Raw genomic sequence first — 21,999 nt, forward strand, 5'->3', positions numbered from 1 at the left:
GTCGGGTCATGCTTGAGTCGGGTCATACTTCTTATCGGTCGGGTTTGGGTCGGGTTTAGGTTAGATTTATAACAGGTCGGGTTACATTCAGGTCGGTTGAACAATAGGTCGGGTTTAATTCGGGTTTTCACGGGTTAAGGTAATTCTCAGGTTCGAGTCGGGTTCGGTTCAAGTCAATAATTTGCAGTTTAGAATCAAGTCAGGTCATTCTCGGGTTTAAGTTGGGTTCAGTTCAAGTCAATAATTTGCGGGCTATATTAAGGTCGGGTCATTTTCAAGTCGGGTCATTCTCGGGTTCAAGTCGGTTCGGTTCAAGTCATAATTTGCGGGTTATAATCATGTTGGGTCATTTCCATGTCGGGTCATTCTCGGAGTCAAGTCGGGTTATGTTTAAGTCAATAATTTGCATGTTACAATCAGGTCGGGTCATTTCCAAGTCAGGTCATATTTGGGCTCAACTAATTATAAATAGATAATTATCATTTTTATCAAGCTAATTATTTCCTTTGACTATAATATATATATTGCAATATACTAAGGAACTATAGTTTATAATTTAGGAATTGAAGATAATTATCTCCCTTGACCATACAACAAACATATACTATATTTAACTCTTAAATTTGAAGATGATGCTCCTTTCTTTTGCTGGCCTGGACTGACTTGGTCTCCCTAGACAAAATGCTTTGATAAACAATAATAAGGTGGTTTAAAACTCTAAATTGCATTTAAGGTGATTTGAAATCGGATCAGGAACAATTTGGGTTGAATTTAGGTCAGGTCAATAACAAGTCGTGTTGATTTTGAGTTGGTTAGCAATAGATCAGGTTGAATTTTTGGGTCGGGTTAGTAATAGGTTTGGTAAAATTCGGGTCGGGTCAATTACAAGTCGGGTTGAATTTGGGTCAGGTTAATAACAAGTCGGGTTGATTTTGAGTCGGGTTTGTAATAGGTTGGGTTAAATTCGGGTCGGGTTAGGAACGGGTCAGGTTGAATTCAGGTCAGGTCATTAACAAGTCGGGTTAAATTCAGGTTTTAACGGGTTAAAACGGGTTTGGGTCAATTTCGGTTCAAGTCGGGTTCGGTTCAGGTCAATAATTTACAAGTTACATTCTGGTCGGGTCATCTCCAAGTCAGTTCATGTTCGGGTTCGGGTCTCACATATTCGGGTCAACTCGGGTCTAGGGTTGGTTTCAGGTCGGGTTTAGGTCACCATTTTTTTGGGTTCAGATGGGTCGGTTAATAATCGGGTTTGAGTCGGCATTTCGGGTCGGGTCAACTTTTGACAGCTCTAGTGGTAGGTATTTTAGGAGAAAATAATCAACGAAATAGGATGGCAAAAAGTACCACTAAATGCGTAATATTATACAAAAAGTACTATCAAGACAACTTATACTTCAATGGTACATTATACATACATAATAGTACAAAAAAATGTACCACTGTGGAAAAAATTAAAACTCTATAATACCCTCTCATATAGTCATATGCATGCCTAACAAATAGGTGTTATGCGCCTATACACACCCTTTTTTTCAAGTCATACTTTGAACTAATGTAATTTTATTGGCACTCACTTGATCACTTCTACTCCCCCTTCCCTTATTTTCCCATACTTTTTTAGTGCCACAAAGCTTATTCCCACAATATCTTTATAAAACTACTCCTTCCGTCCCGTTTTGATAATCTTTTATGGACATTTTTCACGGGAATTAATAAACACAATAAAGAATAGTTAAAATATATTGAAAAAGTAAATTGACATTGTGTATGCAAAAAAATAGAGAGAGAAAGTAATAACAGTAAATGGAAAAACAAAATTTACAGGGAAAGTTAAATTTGCACAAATATTGTTGCAAATTGGAGGGAATTTTGGTAAAAAAATTAATATTAAGGAAAAATTGGCCGCAACAACACCAACTATGACAAAGGTGCGTGTAGCAGCACAACCTTTTAAGGGTGCGGTTTACAGCACAAACTATGTAATTGGGTGCACATATTAGCATAAATGACACTAATGAACTAAGGTTGCATGGAAAAAAGTGGAATCTTTATTATTTTATATAATTGTTTAAACATTATTTAAACATATATGATTTTCCATCATGCGTAACTAAATTAGCCTTACCTTTTTTTTTTTTTTCATTTAAGCATTTCTTGACCTCCACCATTATATTAAGCGGATTCCTTAAAAAAAAAAAAATTGTGCTATTATTTTCCTTTGTTCGCTTCTCCAATTACTATTTCTAATATCGATCTCACATGATTGACTTAGTTTCCTATCCCTTTCCACCTAGTTAAATACTAAATTGATAAATAAAATAAAAAATAAAAAATAAAATCATTTAAATACCTTTATTCTACAAGATTTCAGGATACATAGGTAACTTTCTAAATACTAATATCAAAACCCACAAAGTGATTTCAAATACTTAATTCAAAAAATAATTTTAGAGTTGGATTTTAGGATATGTCAAATTGATTTTTTTGTTTTTGATGTACAACACTTAAATTGTGGAGGTTAAGAGAGAATTAATTTAAAGGGAAAAAATTAATTATAATGGAAGAGGAAACTAAGTCAATCATCACATGAGATGTAAAAAAAGTAATTGAAGAAACAAACGATAGAAAATAATGGCGAAAACTTTTTGAAATAATTCAATTTAATGGTTATTTAATTACATGTGATGGAAAATGGAAAATTAAGTAGAATGAAATTAATCAAAAATATTTTTAAACAAAAAGGCATTAAAAATATTTAAGATTTCACTTTTAGAAGAAATCTACATTTTGCCAATGTCATTTATGTTGTTATGTGCACCCAAGTGCATAGTTTGTGATGTTGAGTGCACCCTTGAAAGGTTGTGCTGCTACACGCACCTTTGTCATAGTTGGTGTTGTTGCGGCCAATTTTTCCTAATATTAATAGTTGTTGGAAAAAGTAAATGGGGTGAACATTTTGAGACTAAAATTTGTCTATAAGGGACTATCAAAAGGGGACGGAGGGAGTATATAATTGCACTGGGTTCTATACTAATTTCTACTAAAATTCATCTAATTACTACTAAAATTCATGTTCACATTGAATTAAATAATAATCCACTATGTAAAGTATTTAAATAAAAAACCATGGTCACATATTGGATTTTTAAATGAATGTCAATTTTAAGGTAAGTTTAGTTCAATTTATTTTGCAAGTGTGAACTTACTAGCTTTGTCTATTTGTATATCCAATCTTAAATTATACGAGTACAAAGAATAAACATTTTATTAGAAGTAAGTCTTTATAATACAAGCAAGTCAAAGTCACATTAGATCATGCTTCCTCATCATTAGTTGGCCTCCAGTCCAGAGATTCTAGTGACCTGTCAACTAATTAAATACTCCAAATGTTCCAACATTTTTCTGGTAATTAAATTAGTAATTGAAAGTCAAATGATGTTGAGAAACAAATATGCATTTCTTCTACATTAACATCTCTTGCTATCTGATGTTTTGAATAACTAGCTATTTGCTTTAGCATAAAAGGTGAAGAAATTTGTGTAGCTCTCAATTCTAACCATCATCAACCAGTCCAATGTTGCAATCTTACATCTAATGACAGTACTAATAATAAAGGAAATGTTTTGAAAATTAATACCAACATTTTTTTCTTCTATAAATAAGACAGGTTGGCTCCTTTGAGATACTAGTATTGTGCATCTCCTCCACGGTACAACAAAAACTAAAAAGAGAACGGAGGAAGTACATAAAAACGTCACTATAATCCTCATTTGTTTAGGTGTAGTCCAGCACTGACTAGTGACTACCCAGCCCAGCCCAGCCTATTGCCACCACCTCGTCGCTTGTCCATTGGAACAGATACTTTAAGAATCCATAGGTACTGCTGCATTATTTCAGCTTGTAACAGATCTACACTGTTTTATTAATGCTTGGCTTCCACCATCCTCAAATCTCCCCCAAGATGCGCGATCCACCATCATCATATCACTGTACTTGACTGCTAGGTAAACCAAGTCTTTAACTAGGTAAAGGATTGAAGTTTAGGCTCAATCATGAAACCTTTGATCACGAATCCAACTTCTTCTGTGTGGCATTGGCAATGCAACAAAAATTCTGCCTCTCCAATAGAGCCGTTAGGTTGTGTCTTGAACTCACCTATAGGGACTTTAAACCATTCATTTCTTGGTTTGTCATTCAAGTTTTGCTTGTGCTCCTGAAATTTCACATTAGGAAGGAGTAGTAGAGAACGGGCAATCACCTCTACAAATTCTGAGTCGTTTTCTAGCATGGCCACATAAGTGAATGTATATGTTACATTTGGAGATAGATCTTCGGTTTTGAATTTTCCACCCACATGAAGCTCAGATTCTGAAGATTTTAGTTTTGCCACTCTGATTAATGCACCATCTCTGCAGCATAAGAACAACAGAAGTGAAACTTTAATCAGATATCAACCTTGCAATGACTATCATTCAAACATGTAGATTGTAGAACACATTTTCCTTCCTTTATCAATACCTGTCTTTAGTTTCAGCCCATTCGCAGTTATCCATTTTTGTATTCCACTTTGGCAAACCATCACAATCCACTTTTGCTGTCAAGGAGAGGCCTACCACATACACCATGAAGCAGTTATATGGGCAGTCCTCCTGCTTCACAATCCAGAACTTCTGTTTTTCAATCAATAACAGGAACTGAATTAACAAAACATACAACATCGAATCCTTAATCCCAATGATGGGTTCGGCTACATGAAGATGAAATTTAAATACTTTAGCTATTATTTTAGAGGGGAAACAAATAGAAAATTTAGGAGCAGAAGAGTCTGAAGCCTGTCTAGTATTCAGAATGGTAGATGAACTTGCCTTTTTTTTGTTATTCAGAAAGATCCCAGCAGTGAGCTGCTCATAGAGCTTGTGAATGGAAGACATGTCAACTTGAGTGTCACACTGCTCAATGATGGCTTCAAAATTATGAGGCAGCCTAAGCCTTTGCTGCGACCATCCATACACCCTAGCTTGTTCGTCAAATTCTTTGGGCACTCCAAAAAAGTCAAGTTGTTGGAGGGTTGTGACACACGCCAAACCATGAGGAAACTGTCGTAGCATCTGACAATTTAAGATCTCAAGCTTCTTAAGCCTAGGCATCGCCCCTTTCTCTATCTTCCACATGACCAAGTTCTGAAGGTCCTCAAGGTAGAGTTCTTCTAGCTGAGGAAAGGAACCAAGGTTGCAAGTGAATGTTGTTCCCGTGTAAGAGTTTGACAATCTTAGAAGCTTCAGGTGGGCTAATGCTCCAGCAACTACCATAACATCCTCATTCCTTAGAACACTATTCTTTAATTCCAGTATTAAAAGATTAGGTGGCAATAACAGAGACAGCTTCTCTACCTTAATTTTTCCAACCAATACCAGTTCATCTACGTGTTGATTCTGAGAGATAGCGCGATTTACATGTGTTAAGGTCACACCAACGCTCCATTCACAGTGGAATGTATGGAGCCGATCAGAAGCAAGGCTTGGGCAATCAAAGACGGCTTCCAAATTCTTATTGGTTGACACAACCACCTTCAACTTACTTAAGGTTGGGCTTAGTCCAAGCATCTCAGGTGAAAACCAATCACCCCCTCCACATTTAACACCCCAGAGTACTTGCAAGTTCTTTAGAGCACTCAACTGTAGTTTTTCAAGACTCCAAGGGCAATCAATTGGCAAAAACAGATGCCTTAGTAGCATAAGCTTGCACAAGACATCAGGAATTTTGATAGTTTTATCAGAGCAGTCAATATTCCTGTAGTCCAAAGTAAGTAGATTTCTCAATTTACCAATTGATGCAGGGAGTTCTGTGATATTAGAAGCCCGAATTCCCAGATACCTCAAGTGTCTTAAGTTCCCGATTTGTGTAGGCAAAGCTCCGGTGGGAGTCTTAATTCCCCAAAGATTTAACAATCTAAGCAATTTAAATTTTTGAGTGAGAACATTTAAGTTTAATGTCTCTTTGGATTCATAGGCAGAGTGCATTACACTAGATCTTGTCAATAGTACAAGTGACCTCAAATTTGAAGCTTGGGTAGGAAAACATGTGCTGAAAAAATGTGAAGAAAAGAGAGAAAATTAACTATGGTTTATACGTTATAAATTATAATCCATGATTTATATATGTCCTTGTTAGAATATTGCATTATGAATAAATCATAAGATACGAAGTACGAAGTATTAGACATATATGAATTCCATTATAGAAAGGTCTCTTTATATGCTTAAGTGGATAAATATGTTACCTGGAATGAAGAGCAGCCCTCCGTGACTGGAATGCTATTTGAGATGCATCAGTGGGAGCTAAATTGTTGATAAGAGTATTAACTTGAAGAAAACCTTGTTCTCTGGCCTTTCTAACACAGAGTTCGCGCAATAAATCATGCAAGTGAATTGCTTTGATGGCTCCTTTACAATTGATCCGCACTACTTTAATCAGGAACCGGTGACTCATTTCTTCTAAACGCTGCATTGCTACATCTTCAAGGGACATGTCTTCATTTGTAGCGATAAAACCCTCAGCTATCCACATTCTGGTTAGCATTCCAACTGGAATTTGGCAGTCTTCTGGAAAAACACTCAAATAAAGAAAGCAAGGCTTAAGATCAACAGGTAGATCATCATAGCTCAGGGCGAGCATATCACCTACTTTACCATACATATGTGTGCATGTGCCTTCCATTACCCTAGACCGTACAGCTTCATTAACTTGTTGCCATTCCCGAATGCTTCTTTTTGTATTCAAGATCCCAGCCAATGCTACTATAGCCAAGGGAAGTCCATCACATTTCTTCAGCATCTCCTTGCCTAGACCCTCGTAAGTTTCGTTATTGCAATTTGTATGGTAATTGAAAGCAATCTTGCAGAACAGTTCCCAACTTTCTTCCTTGCCTAGAGGCCTTGGTGCGTGGACATATAGGTTCCTTTGGAGGTTCTGGAACTGAACTACTTCTTGGTTTCGGGTTGTGATAATAATTTTGCTTACTTTGTCTTTCCTCACCCATGGGAGGGCAGGGAGTATTTCCTCTAGTGCTTCTTTCCTCCAAACATCATCCAACACCACCAAATATGATTTCTTTTCCAAGATGCTCCGGAGCTTGTCCACTAGCTCATCCACACTTGAATTTGGATTCAACTTGGACAACTCCATAGGGTCAGGGTCACTAACTTTCCTCAATATCTCAAATAAAACATGTCTGGTGCTCCATTCTTGGGATATATAAACCCATACACAACAATCAAAGCATTCTTTAGTATATGGATGGTTGTAGAGCTTCCTAGCAAGGGTGGTTTTCCCCGAGCCACCCATCCCCACAATGGAAACAAAATTTACTCGAGTCTTCCCTTCTCCCATCAATACTTCTACCAACATTTTGATGTCTTTCTCCAAGCCAACAACAAAATCACCATCATCATCATAGGGGTAGCTTCGTGGCTTTTGTTTAGAATATCTTTCACGGTTGCTAGATGATCTCAAATTTTCCCCTACATCTGCGATTCTTCTAACCCCAGAAACAACTAAACTGTCAGTAATCTGCTTCACATTACTCTGCATCGACTGTATCTGCTTCCCTATACTGTAGGTATGAGGCACAGTATGCAGGAAGCATGTAAATCTGAAAAGCCAGCCCTTATTTCCAGGGACATCTTTCTTTGCTTCAACTTCAATGATGTAAGTATCAATGACATCCTCAGCATCATAAACAAGTTTCCTAATTTGCCTGATGAAAGTCCGAATTTCCTTTATTTCTTGCTTTGCATCAGCATCTTGGAGATACTGTTGCATGAGTTCAAGGTCCTGTTGGAGGTCTCTTACTTGGTCTTCCACTTCAAATAACAGGCTTGCTTCTTGGATTAGCAAGGACCCAATCCATTGAATTGCTGAATCTACAAGAGATGCCGCCATTTTACAGCTAGTCCTGTATGCACATACCCTTGTCAAAATGAGTATTAAGTATGAAGTTAGCAGCATACTGCTGCAGTGCTGCATCATATTACTATCATTAAGACAAATCGGAAATTTACAATGTGTAAACTATCATCAAAATATACCAAGCCATAGTACTGAAATACAGTGAAGCTCATGTATATTACAAAGCAAAAAACATAGTACAAGTGACAAATCAAAAGATGCTGAGTAAAAAGTAAACTTACCACTTGCCAGAAGAGGCTGATCACTGTTTCAGTAATTCTGGTGAGGATGAAGAGATACATACCTAGCTTTGTGGAAGATTCATGGGAATTCCTAGTCTACTTTTGTGGAACTTTCATTTGAAATTGCATCATTTAATTTAACTAAGGAGGTGCTCTTTGACTAATTCTCCGGGAATATAATAGAATTTTTCTCATTTTTGGAATATCTTGGATTTATTGCAAAGTAGCCACTAGCCACCATAGAGGCCCTACAGGTCCACAAGTTTGACACTTTAGTTTGATTCACACTAATGAATTTGGCCTAATACCATTGTTTTGATGATGATAGTGACATTACCTTCAATACTTCATTTTTTTTTTTTTTTTTTTTTTTTTTGATGTTTAGAGAGCCACAAGGGCAGGGGTGAGAAGCGATCTCAGGATCTCCTGTAATCGGGAAGGAGGCTCTAACCACTTGAGTTATCCCTCACTCTCTTCAATACTTCATCTATTCTATAACTAAGACCACACAAAAGATTTTAGATCAATACTTAAAGACAAGATATCCTTAAAAACACTATCAAAATCAGAGAAGTAGAATAGAGGAATTAGTTTTTTTAACTATGAATAGAGGAACTAGTTTTACAATTCTCCTAAATCTCAATACTCAAATTTTGTACCTTCTATCTTCTAAAAAAAAAGGTAATATCAATGAAACTTCTCCAATAACAATCTACCTCCACTGGCTTCCCAAATAACTAAGATTTTTTTAACCCCTGCAAAAGATATAACATGTGCATTAACACGAGTACAATCTCATTATTCAATAATAATATTGTTGCCATCACAATTGTTCACCTCTTGCAAATACCTTCAACGCCAAATACTGAATTTATTTGCAACTAACCTCTATCTCTAATAATTAAGCCACATTTGAGGATCATGGAGTTGAGGGACGGTTTGTCCCTCCATCTCCCCCGGGAGTGACCTAGGTTCGATCCTCACCCCACCCCTCCTGTGATAGGAGGGGCAACCCCCGTATCTTACTACGTAAAAAATAAAAAAAAAAGTAGTAAAAATAAAAAATAAAAAATAAAAGCCACATTTATGTATTCCCCCATTATCCCTATATATATATATATATATATATATTTTTTTTTTTCATTTCATATGTATCTATTTTGAAGAAAAGCTAAGGCCACTTTCAACAATCCATTTTTTCTGCTCAAATATCCTCAAACTACTCAACATTCATATACACAAGAAAAAAAATGCACATCAACCCCCAATACAGAGAAAATTTTGTAAATAGATTAAGAAAAATGAGTTCTTGTTGTTGAAAGATTTTCAATGAACATAACTCATACATATTAACATAATACAGAATGTCACCATATTTTACAAGATAGAAAGATAATAATCACAATAAACATCCAGGCATGCCTATTGTTCTTAGCACACAGATCAATTTCAACAAGCCAACCTTCCCAATCTTTCAACACAGATAATCATATAGTATGTCAATTATTCACAAATCTTCATCAACATAGATACTCTTGACAGAATCCTGTTTACCTATGTTTTAACAGGTTTACATCAGTGAAATGTATGACAAAATCCTGTTTACCTATGTTCTAACATGTTCACATCAGCGAATTCAAATGTAACTGTTTGGCGGAATTTGAAGTTTTGAACAAGGGAATGCACTAAACGCAGATTAATCAACTATATATACTTCATACAAGATTATCATACTTGTGTTGAGCTGAAGATGATGTCCACAGTTCCACACTTTAGCTATGCATCAGGCCTCTCTTATTTGATCACTGTAATCTCTTTCCTTCCCTGCCTCTCAGCATAATCATGTCATTATACCATCTCTGAAGCATCTATAGATGTCACTAATGCCTCTAAGACATTAAAACTTTGCCTCAATGGTAACACCTTTGACTACCAACTCACCTTTCTCTATGGGTGGCCATTCTAGAGGCAAACTCATGGAAAATCTTACCTCTCCAACATTTCGCGAGGATGCCTGAAATGTACCGGCCAAAACTTGTATCCATTCATTCTTAGGCTTGTCATCCAAGATTACACTATGCTCTTTTGTTGTATGACCAGGAACAGTGAGTGCGAAACAGACAGGTCTCTTCCATCCCGATTCAGTGTTTTCCAACTTGATAATGTAAGATAACTCATACCGGACATTTGGGGAGAGATCTTTCATATCGATTCTTCCACTCACATGAAGGATCATTTCACTTGCTTCTAGCTTTCCCACTTTAATCAATGTACCATCTCTGCCAGATAGAAAATACATATAAAACAAAGCATGATAAATAAGATATGTATGGGATCTTCATCATTGGTGAAACTACATTTATATGTACTCAACGGGTATATACTATATAGGCCTTTGCTTCCCTTTACGAAGATTAAATGTGCAACTTATAATGAATTGCCTCAATAACAATAGTCACTCAGCTCTATGGTATCAAGAATAACCCACACTTTTAAGCATGGGTGGTATAATAGGTTGTCATCAACCTCCCATACTCATAAGCAGATTCCACTTATACTTCTCCCACTTTTTTAAAAAAAATGTTATGATCTTTTGTTAATCTTTACTTCTGTTTTTTTTTTTTTTTTTTTTGAACGGTTTGTTAATCTTACTTGGGGTTGTTCTTTCTGATCTTTTTTTTTTCTCTCTCTTTTACAGATAAATAAATGAATAACAAATTCACAATCAATTTACTATTTATAGTATTGATAAAATAGCAATTATACCAAAGATGTTATAATATCATTCAATTTATACATACCTTTCTGCCATTTCATCCCAGTGCCAGCATTCAAGGTCAGCAAAGGAGAGATCTGTCGCATACATCATGAAGCAATTACAAAAGAAGCCAGCTTGCTTTACAACCCAATATCTCTGCTACAATTTATTTCAAAAGATATGGAATGTAAGGTGACATTTAGATACAAAGAGGGGAATTAAAAGGAAGCTTAGACTTTTGGAAAGATAGGCTTACCTTCCTTTTGTCATTAAGGTAGATCCCAGAAATCAGCAACTCATAAAGCTCGCGGATGGAGGAAAAGTGAACAGGAGAGTCCCACTGTCTAATGATCGTTTCATAGTTATGAGGAAGCCTAAGCCTTTTTTGTGACCACCCATATTCAATTGCTTTTTCCTCAAATTCCTGGGGTAATCCACAAAAATCTAGTTGCTGAAGGGTATTAACAAACTTTAATCCATGGGGAAACTCCAATAGATTCCTACAAAAAGTAATCTCTAACTTCTTAAGACACTGCATTGCCCCCTTCTCTATCTTCCACACCTCCAGATTTTGGAGGTTCCCAAGGTAGAGCTCTTCAAGCCGGGGAAACGATCCTGGCTCACAAGCAAATGTGGTCCCAGAAAAAAAATTTATCAATTTGAGGAACTTTAAGTGGGCTAATGCTCCAAGAGATATCATGGGATCCTCATCCTTAAGCATACTATCTTTCATTTCTAGCATGACAAGATTAACTGGAAGTAGCAACGGCAGCTGCATCTGTACCTTCCCAATCAGTACCAGTTTATGCAAGTTTCTGCAGCGGGATAGAGGTTCAACATCTTGAAAGGCTACACCATCTCTCAGCTCACACTGTAACGTGCGGAGCACGTCAGACACTATGCTTGGACAACTGAAGGCAGCAACCAATTGCTTTGCCATTGATACAACAATCTTTAGCTTCTTCAGAGTTGTACTTAATTCTGTCATCACTTCTGAGAACCATTTCCCCTCTCCTTCCTGCTTTAAACCACACAATATCTGCAAATTTTTCATAGTACTCAGCTGCAAGTCTTCGACACTCCAGGGACATTCAATAGGCAAAAATAAATGCCTAAGTAGCACAAGGTTACACAAGGTTTTGGGAATTTTGATTGGCACATTAGTATCGAAATCAATGTTCCTGTAGTCTAAGGTCAACAAATTTCTCAAATTACCAATTGACATAGGAAGTGTTACAACATTTGATGCACGAATTCCAAGGTACCTCAAATGAATTAAGCTCCCAATTTCTGTAGGCAAAGTTCCATTTACAGTCTTAATACCCCAAAGATTTAACAGTCTAAGCAACTTGAAATTGTGGTGCAAAATCCCCAAGTCCAAATCCTCCTTGGAAACATAGGCTGAGTGCATGACGCTAGATCTTGTCAACATTACAAGTGATCTCAGATTTGAAACTTCTGCTGGAAAAGAAAAGCTGGAAGAGTGATGAAAAATCAAGATTGCAATTAGATATATATGCTCATAAATCACAGACGGGGAAAGAATAACTATCTGCCAATGCTTTTTGCAATACATAAACTTCGCTTAAAATTCGACATATAAGACTTCAGTTGAGGTCACCCTATTATATAATAATCTCATGCATGCTGAACAAGGTATCTTGAGGTACTTAAAAGTAGTAAGTCAAAAGTGAGAGCACCCCACTAGAATCAATGATCACATAGCTACTAGTTATTTCTCATTCTCTTAAACAAAAGTCACAAAACAAAAAAAAGCAATTAAAGGGAAATGCCAAGAATAACTAGGAGAAGCTATAAGATCGATCGATCAATCAATCAAAGCCTTAATCCCATAAGTAAAGAAGCTATCAATCAATCAAAGCCTTAATCCCATAAGTCAGGTCGGTAGAGAAGCTATAAGATACTCAATATATATGATCTCTATTTTTTAGGGAATTCATCGATTAAAATGGTACAGGATTACCTGTACCACAGAGAGTGCAGGATTACCTGGAATGAAGAGAAGCTCTGCGTGATTCATTTGGTATTCTAGATTGAACACCTCTATCTAGAGTGTTAATTGGAGTAAAAACTTTAAGAAAACCTTGTTCTTTAGCCATTTCGACACACAGTTCACGCAACAAATCGTGCATGTGAATTTTCTTAATGACTCCATTGAAATTAATTCTCACTAGCTGAATCATGAAACGCTGGCTCAACTGTTCCAGATGCTGCATAGCTACATCTTCGGGGGCCATATCTTTGTGTGCAGTTACAAGACCTTCAGCAACCCACATCCTAGTCAACATGCCAACTGGGATTTGGCAATCTTCCGGAAATACACCAAGATAAAGAAAGCAGGGTTTCAGATAATAAGGTAGATCATCATAGCTTAAGGCTAGCAAATCTTGCACATTACCATACATGTGTGTGCATTTACCCTCCATCACTCTTGACCGGACGGCTTCACTCACCTGCTGCCATTCCCTAATGCTATCTCTTGTGTTTAAAATTCCAGCTAATACTGTTATAGCTAAAGGAAGTCCATTGCATTTTTTTAGCATTTCCTTGCCTAGAATCTCAAAGCTTTCCATGTTGTGAATAGTTTGATGGCCAAAGGCAATCTTACTGAACAATCGCCAACCTTCCTCTTGGTTTAGAGGTTGGGGCTCATGAATATAGCGGTGTTGTTGGAAGATTTGAAATTGGATAATTTCTTGGTTGCGAGTTGTGATGATAATCTTGTTTCCTTTGTTCACATTTTCTCGTGGGAGAGCCTGGATGATTTCCTCTAGAGCCTCTCTCCTCCAGACGTCATCTAGTACCACCAAGTATGACTTCTTTCTAAGGATGTTTCGGAGCTTGTCCACTAATCCTTCCACACTCACCCCGGCGTGCAGCTTTGTCTTCTCCTTAGGACCACCAATCTTCCTTAATATTTCAGACAGAATGTGTCTGGTGCTCCATTCTTGAGATACATAAACCCATGCCATACAATCAAAACACTCTTTTGCATATGGATGGTTGTAAAGCTTCCTAGCCAAGGTAGTTTTCCCAGAACCTCCCATTCCTACAATATAAAGAAAATTAACTTGACTGTTTCCCTCACCCATAAGAACTCCTAACAGCTTCGGAATGTCTCTTTCCAAGCCAACAACATAGTTACCATTATCATCATCATCGTAGGGATAGCTTTGGGGCCTTTTCCTCAAACATCTTTCATCATGGGACAATCTAAGACCATTTTGCAACTCATGGTTCCTTCTTACTCCATAACTATCTAACCTATCATTGATACGTTTCACCCTACTCTGGATCAACTGTATTTGCTTCCCAACATTGTAGATGTGATGAGAATTGTACAGAAAGCAGGCATATTTCATGAGCCTCCTCTCATTACCCTGTTGAGCCTTCAATTGAACCTTAACAATGTAAGTGTCAATCACATCCTCAGCATCATATGCAAGCTTCCGAATTTGGCATATCAAAGTGCCAACTTCCCCTGACTCTTGCTTTCCATCGGCATCTTGGAGGTATTGCTGCATCAACTCTAAATCGGCTTGGAGGTTCAATACTTGATCTTCTACTTCAAATAACGTGCTTGCTTCTTGTATTAGTAATAAGCCAATCCACTCCAGAGCTGATACAACAGCTGATTCTGCCATTATTGTTGCTCAAGAGGTGGAAAGTTCTTCAAGTTAAGGGGAATTAGTAGAATTGACAATCACTAGGTCCGTCATAAATGGGTAGTGACCTGTATTAGCAGTTTTAGCATTACTATTATCTAAATGTAAAACCATTAAGAATTACACTACTTGATTGTTTCAAAAAAGAATGAAAATTCATTATTATGCAATGTAAATCAAATAAAACCTAAATAATACTCCGTACCATTAACAGCACCTCTATTTTTATATTTTTGGTGAATACATTTTACAATAATAACCATTTTTACAACAACATTTACATTTTTACACAATTCTCCTATTTTATCCACTTTTTCTTACCGTCACCCATCATTATACTACGCTCTTACTCTTTCCACATTTTTCTTACATCTACTTGCTTCTCCTAAATACAATAAATATGCCCTCTGATGAGGAGTCTGATCATATATTTATATCATTTCTCCATTAAAGTAAATTTTTACATTACTTCATATAATGGATACCAAAGATTAAATTTGTAATTTTGAAACTTTGAAAGTGTGCAAAATCTCATGGATATTGTAACCATGGATTTCTACTCTTCAAACTCTTTAAAAAAAAAAAATACATGTCAACTAATTTGGAAAGGAGGAAGTAATATTTAAATTTCAACTTTTTTTTTTTTGAATTATAATTTCACCCTATTTTATTCTCTGAAACTCCGGGCAAAAGGCAAATGGAGTGATTATTCATTTGTGTTTACTTTTCCTTTATTCTTCCTTTCCCACACCGACCCTAACCAGACCAGCCAGATAACCAAGGTTTGATAGTCAAGAATTTTCACCAAGGAAAACCTTAACCAAGGTTTTTGTTTTACTAGGGGCCATCCTAACGTACTGTGACTACCGACATAGACCTTGAATGATAATAACTGAGCTTACTCCCTTGCATAAGACACTACAACCTAGAGGACGGAATTTGAAGAGATGAACAAGGACATTGTCGTGAAACAAGAGAGTGAAGGATAACTCAAGTGGTTAGAGCTCCCCTCTCGGTTCCAATAAACACCAAAAAAAGCAGTGACGGGAAACAAACCTATACTTCTGCAAACTATTATTCACGATAACTGATTCTAGATGGGACTTACTATCCAAATCCTAAGAAACCATAACATTTAACATTGGTGCGGAAAATCCAAAGATAGGGCATTAAATAGGACACTCCGTAGTATCCATGTGCAAACAGACCCTTAGCATAGGGCCCCGAAATTTAAAGGGTCCATTTGTGCTGAGCCCAGATCTTAATGTTAAAAAAAAATAATAAAAAATTAACTCTTATTCTCACGGGAAAGAAGGAAAGCAGCTTATCTTCCTCCTTTAATCTATCCTTCATTTACTCCCAATTATCTAGATTCTTTATACCGTAGTATCTCGAAAATTGCTTCCAAATCCCTTTAGTTTCCTATAATCTTCAATCTTCTTTCCTAATTTCCCATTTAATTTATTGTTTTACTCCCAAATTTTCAATTTCCAAATCAAACGTTTTGTCTTCTATCAATTATAATGGGTAGATGATTTCTCAAATCTCGAATTGCTTTTAATGGAGAAATTAATTTTGTGTTTTGTACAATGAAATCCCTTAATGTTCGTTAATCAACGATTGAACTTTTCACCCCCTATAAATATAATTTCAATCTCCTATCTTCTTCAATAACAAATGTTATTATACCCCGTCCAAAAAAAAAAAAAAAAAAACCTAACGTTATTATCATACTCAAATTATTTTTTGCCAAGTGAATTGCTCATAGTCAGCCATGGAAATGCTAAAGTGAGTTACGACAATTAGAGTTGCAAGTTGTTAAATCCTTTTTGCAATTTCAACTATTAGTTTAATTGCATGATTTGTTGTTTTTTTGGCAAATTGTTTGTTTAATTACTTACACTATTGCAGTTTTTTTCAGAAAATTATGCCTCCCAAAATAAAGTATGTGTTTAGTTATGATAAACTTATGAGAAAGAAGAAAAATGAAAGAGCTAACTCAATCTCAAAGAGGAACTCTATTCAAATAGTTTTAGTAATTTAGATTGTATTGGGATATTAATCATATTATTTACAATTTAAATAAACTAGTTGAGTTTTTGGGTTTTGTTTAAAACAGTTAATTATTTCATCTATGATAATATATTGAGATAATTTCTTAGAAAAAAAATAATATTACTTTTGACATTTTTTTTATCTCTCTTAAATAACACTCTAAAAAATTGTAGATTTAAAAAAAAAAACTGAGGTAGTACTTCATTATAAGGGCCCAATTTATGAGTTTAGAACAGGGCCCCTAAAATGATTAGGACGGCCCTGGTAGTATATCACCAAAAAAGCAACACTTCCATGGAGCAAAGAGAATTGAAAAAGAAAGAAAAGTAACTCTTCAAAATTAAAAGCAAACTAACATTGACTTTCCTAAGACAAGAAAGAAGGAGGGGGCTTATTTAGTGACATTTATGTAAATAAATTAACAAAATATCCCCGTGAACATGATATTTTCGTAAATAAATCAACAATTTGTGAAACCCGCATTCAATAAAAGTTGTTGATTTATTTATAGAAATGCATTATTATAAAGATAAACTTGTATAGTCAGGACAAGAGAAAAGCGAAAGATCCAACTTTTGAAACCAGCACTCATTTTTTCCAGAAAAAACTCCGACACAATTAATTGAATAAAAAGGGAAATGGAAAAGCAACTGTATTAATTGATCAATTTCTGACCTTATTATCGGCAACCAAGCAACTTCCATTGAGTTCAAACGGGTGCATCAAAGTCTCCCTATTCCGCTAGAAGAGTCAAAATAAATTAATTTTTACTAATGAGAATACAGAATAATAGACCATCGCATCATAATCATAATCAAACTATCTTTCTTTGAAAATTTGCTTAACAATTGTAATAACACAAGGTTCAACTGTGTTAAGGGAAATGTTATTATATCAATTATCAAAGACTAATATATAGCAAAACAAATCACTTGATTTCGAATCTCAAATGATTGTTTACTGGTAGCAATAATAAAATTTAGAAAGGGAATGCAAGAAAATCGGTAACAATTGTAAAAAGATTGAATGGAATTTTAGTATAATAGAAAATTAAATAAAAAAGGAACTTTAGAGAGAGAAAGTAGAAGAGAGTTTACCCGTTACCTGAGCGGAGGAGCAGAAAGACTCTTGACTCTTTTAGGGACGACTTCATTTTAGACTATTTGGTAGTTGGTATATAAAATAATAAAACGACTAAACGAGAGTACTGTCGCAAAGTCTTATATGTGACTGTTTGGTCAACTATTACAGATTACTTCGTCAATGTAATACGGAGTAGCCGAGAAGGGGTTATTTAGTATTTACCAATATTACCATTGTTAAATAGGTTACTACATTCGTTTTTAAATAGAAAAAATTGATGGGAATAATCCCACCTTTTGAGCATCGTAGATTAATAATCTCATCTTTGGGATTCTTTTTAATAATCCCACCTTTATACCTTATCCGCTCCTAACAGTCCCAACCGGTTATGTGACTTGTTATAACAAGTTACCAGACACATGTTGGTCTGTGATTGGTCGAAAAAATAAAAAAAAAATTAAAAATTAAATTTTTTTTTTTAAAAAAATTTTTAGGAAAAAAATAATAATTGAATAATTAAAAAAAACCACCCACCATCCCCGGCCAGGCAACCACCCTCCCCGCCACCTGATCCCGCCATCATTGCCGCCAAAGTGCCTTGCCCCATGACGCCGACCGCCCAGATCAACTCCCCTAGCGCCGACGCCCCCTTTCCTCCTCCCTCGAACAACCAGCTTCCCTTCCACCGTCACGAAAACCCTTGAAAACCAACCATCCCACAACCCTCGATTTCCAGCCTCCTTTCTCCGCCCTGATCCCGGCTCCCCTCCTTTTCCCCCGTTTCGATCCTCTCTCCCCTTCCTTCGTCCCTATCCCGACCTCCCTCCTCTTTCCCCGACCTCGATCAGCCAATTTGGTAGGATTTTCGACTTATTGAAGGTGGAATTGGGTTTGGTGGGTTTTTGATTTTTCGAAGGTGGTTTCGGGTCTGGGTGGCGTGGTTTCTGGCTGGGGTTAGGGTTGTTTTGGGGTTAGGTTGGCTGGGGTGGGTTGCGGTGGTTTCGCGTCGGGGTGGGGATGGCGTTCGAAGGTGGTTTCTGGTCTGGGTTTGGATGGTGGTGGCCTGGTGGGGATGGCGTGGCTGTGGTGTTGGTTTTCTTTTTTTTACTTTTTAATTATTTTTACTTTTAATTTTGGACAAATCAAATTGTGACATGTGTAAAATAAACTTAAAAAAAAAAAAATTACCTCTTTAACCGGTTACTAGTCACCCGGGACTGTTAGGAGCGGATAAGGTATAAAGATGGGATTATTAAAAAGAATCCCAAAGGTGGGATTATTAATCTCCGATGCTCAAAAGGTGGGATTATTCCCATCAATTTTTCATTTTAAATACTTGTTCCATTTCTCTTAGACACGCATGTCGATGCTAATCTTTAATCACTAATATCTTTAATTATCAATAAGTATAAATTCTAACAATTTAAAATTAATAATTTATTCATTGAGATTATTCCAACAAGTACCCACAAGTCTATATTTTTTTCATATGTATAAATCACAAACATTAGTCAATAGGACGAATGAATAGTGCAAAAAATAGAAATGAAACAAGTATTTAAAAACGGAGGGAGTACTACGTTAGTGTAATAGGAGTTATTATGTCAGTATTGCATGGATTACTTAGTCAGTGTTATGGGGGTTACTTTATTATTATTATTATTTTTTATACGTGGCCACACGGGCTGACCAGCCACACACAAGACGGATTAGGGTACTATTTTATCTATTTTAGGATCAATAATTCAGGAAGTCATCCGCATTAATTAATTAGCCTACTTTATTAAAATACTACATCCGTTTCATATTCCAAAGTTGGGGTATTATTTTTAGGCAAAATGATATACATAGCCCTTAAAGCTATATATAAACATTAAATTTACACTTGAAAATCGTAAAAAGTTAAGAAATCATAAAAATATAAACACTAATTACATTGATCTATGCGTGTTTTTGTCATGAATTCATAATTTTATACAATTTTCAAAAGTGTATTTAATGTTTATATATAACTCTTAGGGCTACATATAGCATTACCCTATTTTTAGATATAAAATATTTTAAAGTTGGAAAAAATAACAGAGGTAGTATATATAGTATATACTAGTGGTTTCTCATCCTCCATATTACTCCCTCCTTTTTCTTTTTTTTTTACATGACCCACTTCGACTTTTTTTTTTTTTTTTAAACGGGACCTACTTCGACTTTAACATTATTTATCATCCCTCATTTGAATGTCTTTTGTAAATGATATGTAAGAAAAAAACTTATTCATGTATGATTTTTTTAAATTCATCTTAATAAATACTATCATAATACTAACTTTTATAATTTTTACTTATGGGGATATAAATTTATTAATCATTAAAGTTTGTACAGACAAGGGTGATAAAATAACTATGTCAATTAAAATAAAACAAAACATGTAGTCCCTCCGTCCCCAAACCTTTGATCTCCGGCCTAATTTTAGTCCCAAAATGATCAACCCATTTTCATTAAAATACCCACTAATTTACAACAATATTTGTGCAAAATTAGCTTCCCCATATAAAATTTTGTTTTTTCATGTATTTTTAATACTTTATCTCTTTACTTTTTTACAAATCCCATGTAAATTTATCTTTCCAATATGTTTTTATTTCTTTTTATTTAAGCTTCTTAATAACCGCAAAATCAACCCAAAATGGTCGAAGTTTTGGGGACGGAGGGAGTATATTTTATGGAGTATTAATTATTTTTCTTCTTCAACCAACCCATCTCAAATTTTCAATCATGAAATAAGAAGTACTCCCTCCGTTCCCGAAAGAACGACTCATTTGGGTTGATTTCGCGGGTATTAAGAAAGTTAAATAAAAAGAAGTAAAAGTATATTGGAAAGATAAATTTACATGGAGTTTGTAAAAACGTAGAGAGAGAAATTAATAAAAGTACATAGAGAAACAAAATTTTATATGGGGAAGCTAATTTTGCACAAATATTAATGCAAATGGGTGGGGATTTTAAAGCAAATGGGTCATTCTTTTTGGGACTAAAATTAGGCCAAATGGGTCGTTCTTTCTAGGGTGGAGGTAGTAAACTTTTTTTTTTTAAAAGAATAAGAAGTAATACTTTATACTACTCGTATTCTTACTTAATTTTCATGTCCGAAGAAATGGAGCAATTATTTAAATATGGTGGGAGTATCATTAGCTACTAATGATTGTATCCGAGTCAAGTTGACTTAAAAAGTGTACTTTATGTGATATTCCCTCCGTTTTTTTTTTAAGTGTCTCACTTTTCATAAACGGACCTTCTTTTATGTATCCCATTACCAAAAGTGAAAACCCCATGTAATTTATTTTTTTTTTAAATAATTATATCTAATAAAGAAAAGTGATGCTTTAAAGTAATTTATTAAATATCAATAATATAAATAAATTTTATTATGGAGTATTACTTTTTTAGTAAAATCTAATATTACTCCATTTATCAGATAATTACAAAAGGAGTTGGAATAATATTTTAGGTAAATGTATATTGGAGAATTATGAACACCAAATAAAAAGTAATATGTTTGTCATAAAGATAATATAAAATATTTGAAATGATGTTAATATAATTGTATCAAATATTCAAGAAAATCTTGTAGATTCAAATTTATCAGTCTAATGCCCTATACTACTCCGTAATAGACTAAGGGCCTGTTCACATTTACTTAATTTCAATTCAATTCAGTTCAGCTCAGCTCTAATCAGTTCAGTTCAGTTCAGTTCAACTCTAATCAGTTCAGTTCAGCTCTTAATTTTCCTCTCTCATAAAAAATTAAGTTTAGTTCAATGCAATTAAGCCCGAAAATAATAATTGTCGAAATATTTACCGTGGTATCTAATATCCTTCGAGAGTCCAATTAGGTGGGTGGAACCACCCAATTTTAAACGGCCTATTTATCGGTTTATAACTTGCACCGATTTCATTAACTCAAGCCTACCACAAACATTTATGACAACAAATAATGATCATATATGGTTCCAAACGGCATTAAATGACCCCGAGATGTATCCTAGAATTTCAAGACTTTTCGACACCGGGCCCTGAATTCTCCAAAATTTCTCAAAAAATGTGTTCAATTTTGAAAATTTTGACTTATTTTTCGCCCAAAAAAAAAAATTACCGAAACGTTTACCATGGTCCCAAATACCGTCCAGGAGTCTCATTGGGTGGGTGGAATCATCCAATTTGCCTTTAA

At 35.3% G+C, this 21,999-nt stretch overlaps 2 protein-coding genes across 8 annotated transcripts; both read right to left on the bottom strand.

Annotated features, from left to right (window-relative positions):
• Nucleotides 1–3,456: 3,456 nt before the first annotated feature.
• On the bottom strand, nucleotides 3,457–9,507 carry LOC145631699 (putative disease resistance protein At1g50180). Of its 3 annotated transcripts, XM_081683849.1 has the most exons (5): nucleotides 8,193–9,507; nucleotides 6,284–7,957; nucleotides 4,869–6,087; nucleotides 4,522–4,673; nucleotides 3,457–4,412 (listed from the first exon to the last, which is right to left on the bottom strand). In XM_081683849.1, exons 2-5 carry the CDS (start codon nucleotides 7,942–7,944, stop codon nucleotides 4,025–4,027), a joined length of 3,420 nt encoding a protein of 1,139 aa, XP_081539975.1. In that variant the 5' UTR covers nucleotides 7,945–7,957; nucleotides 8,193–9,507; the 3' UTR covers nucleotides 3,457–4,024. The 3 variants fall into 3 exon arrangements, with proteins under 3 accessions (XP_081539975.1, XP_081539974.1, XP_081539976.1); XM_081683848.1 differs by having other exon boundaries at nucleotides 6,284–9,507; XM_081683850.1 differs by having other exon boundaries at nucleotides 4,223–4,440; nucleotides 6,284–9,507.
• A 132-nt stretch (nucleotides 9,508–9,639) lies between these two features.
• On the bottom strand, nucleotides 9,640–17,865 carry LOC145631700 (putative disease resistance protein At1g50180). 5 transcript variants are annotated; one of them, XM_081683852.1, is made up of 6 exons: nucleotides 17,796–17,865; nucleotides 17,367–17,432; nucleotides 12,961–14,704; nucleotides 11,207–12,425; nucleotides 10,994–11,109; nucleotides 9,640–10,471 (listed from the first exon to the last, which is right to left on the bottom strand). In XM_081683852.1, exons 3-6 carry the CDS (start codon nucleotides 14,613–14,615, stop codon nucleotides 10,090–10,092), a joined length of 3,372 nt encoding a protein of 1,123 aa, XP_081539978.1. In that variant the 5' UTR covers nucleotides 14,616–14,704; nucleotides 17,367–17,432; nucleotides 17,796–17,865; the 3' UTR covers nucleotides 9,640–10,089. The 5 variants fall into 5 exon arrangements, with proteins under 5 accessions (XP_081539978.1, XP_081539979.1, XP_081539981.1 ...); XM_081683853.1 differs by having other exon boundaries at nucleotides 17,367–17,424; nucleotides 17,789–17,850; XM_081683855.1 differs by having other exon boundaries at nucleotides 10,994–11,106; nucleotides 17,789–17,848.
• Between the last annotated feature and the right edge of the window lie 4,134 nt (nucleotides 17,866–21,999).

This window comes from Chenopodium album, chromosome 5, assembly GCF_948465745.1.
Source record: "Chenopodium album chromosome 5, dcCheAlbu1.1, whole genome shotgun sequence".
Lineage (NCBI taxonomy): Eukaryota > Viridiplantae > Streptophyta > Magnoliopsida > Caryophyllales > Amaranthaceae > Chenopodium > Chenopodium album.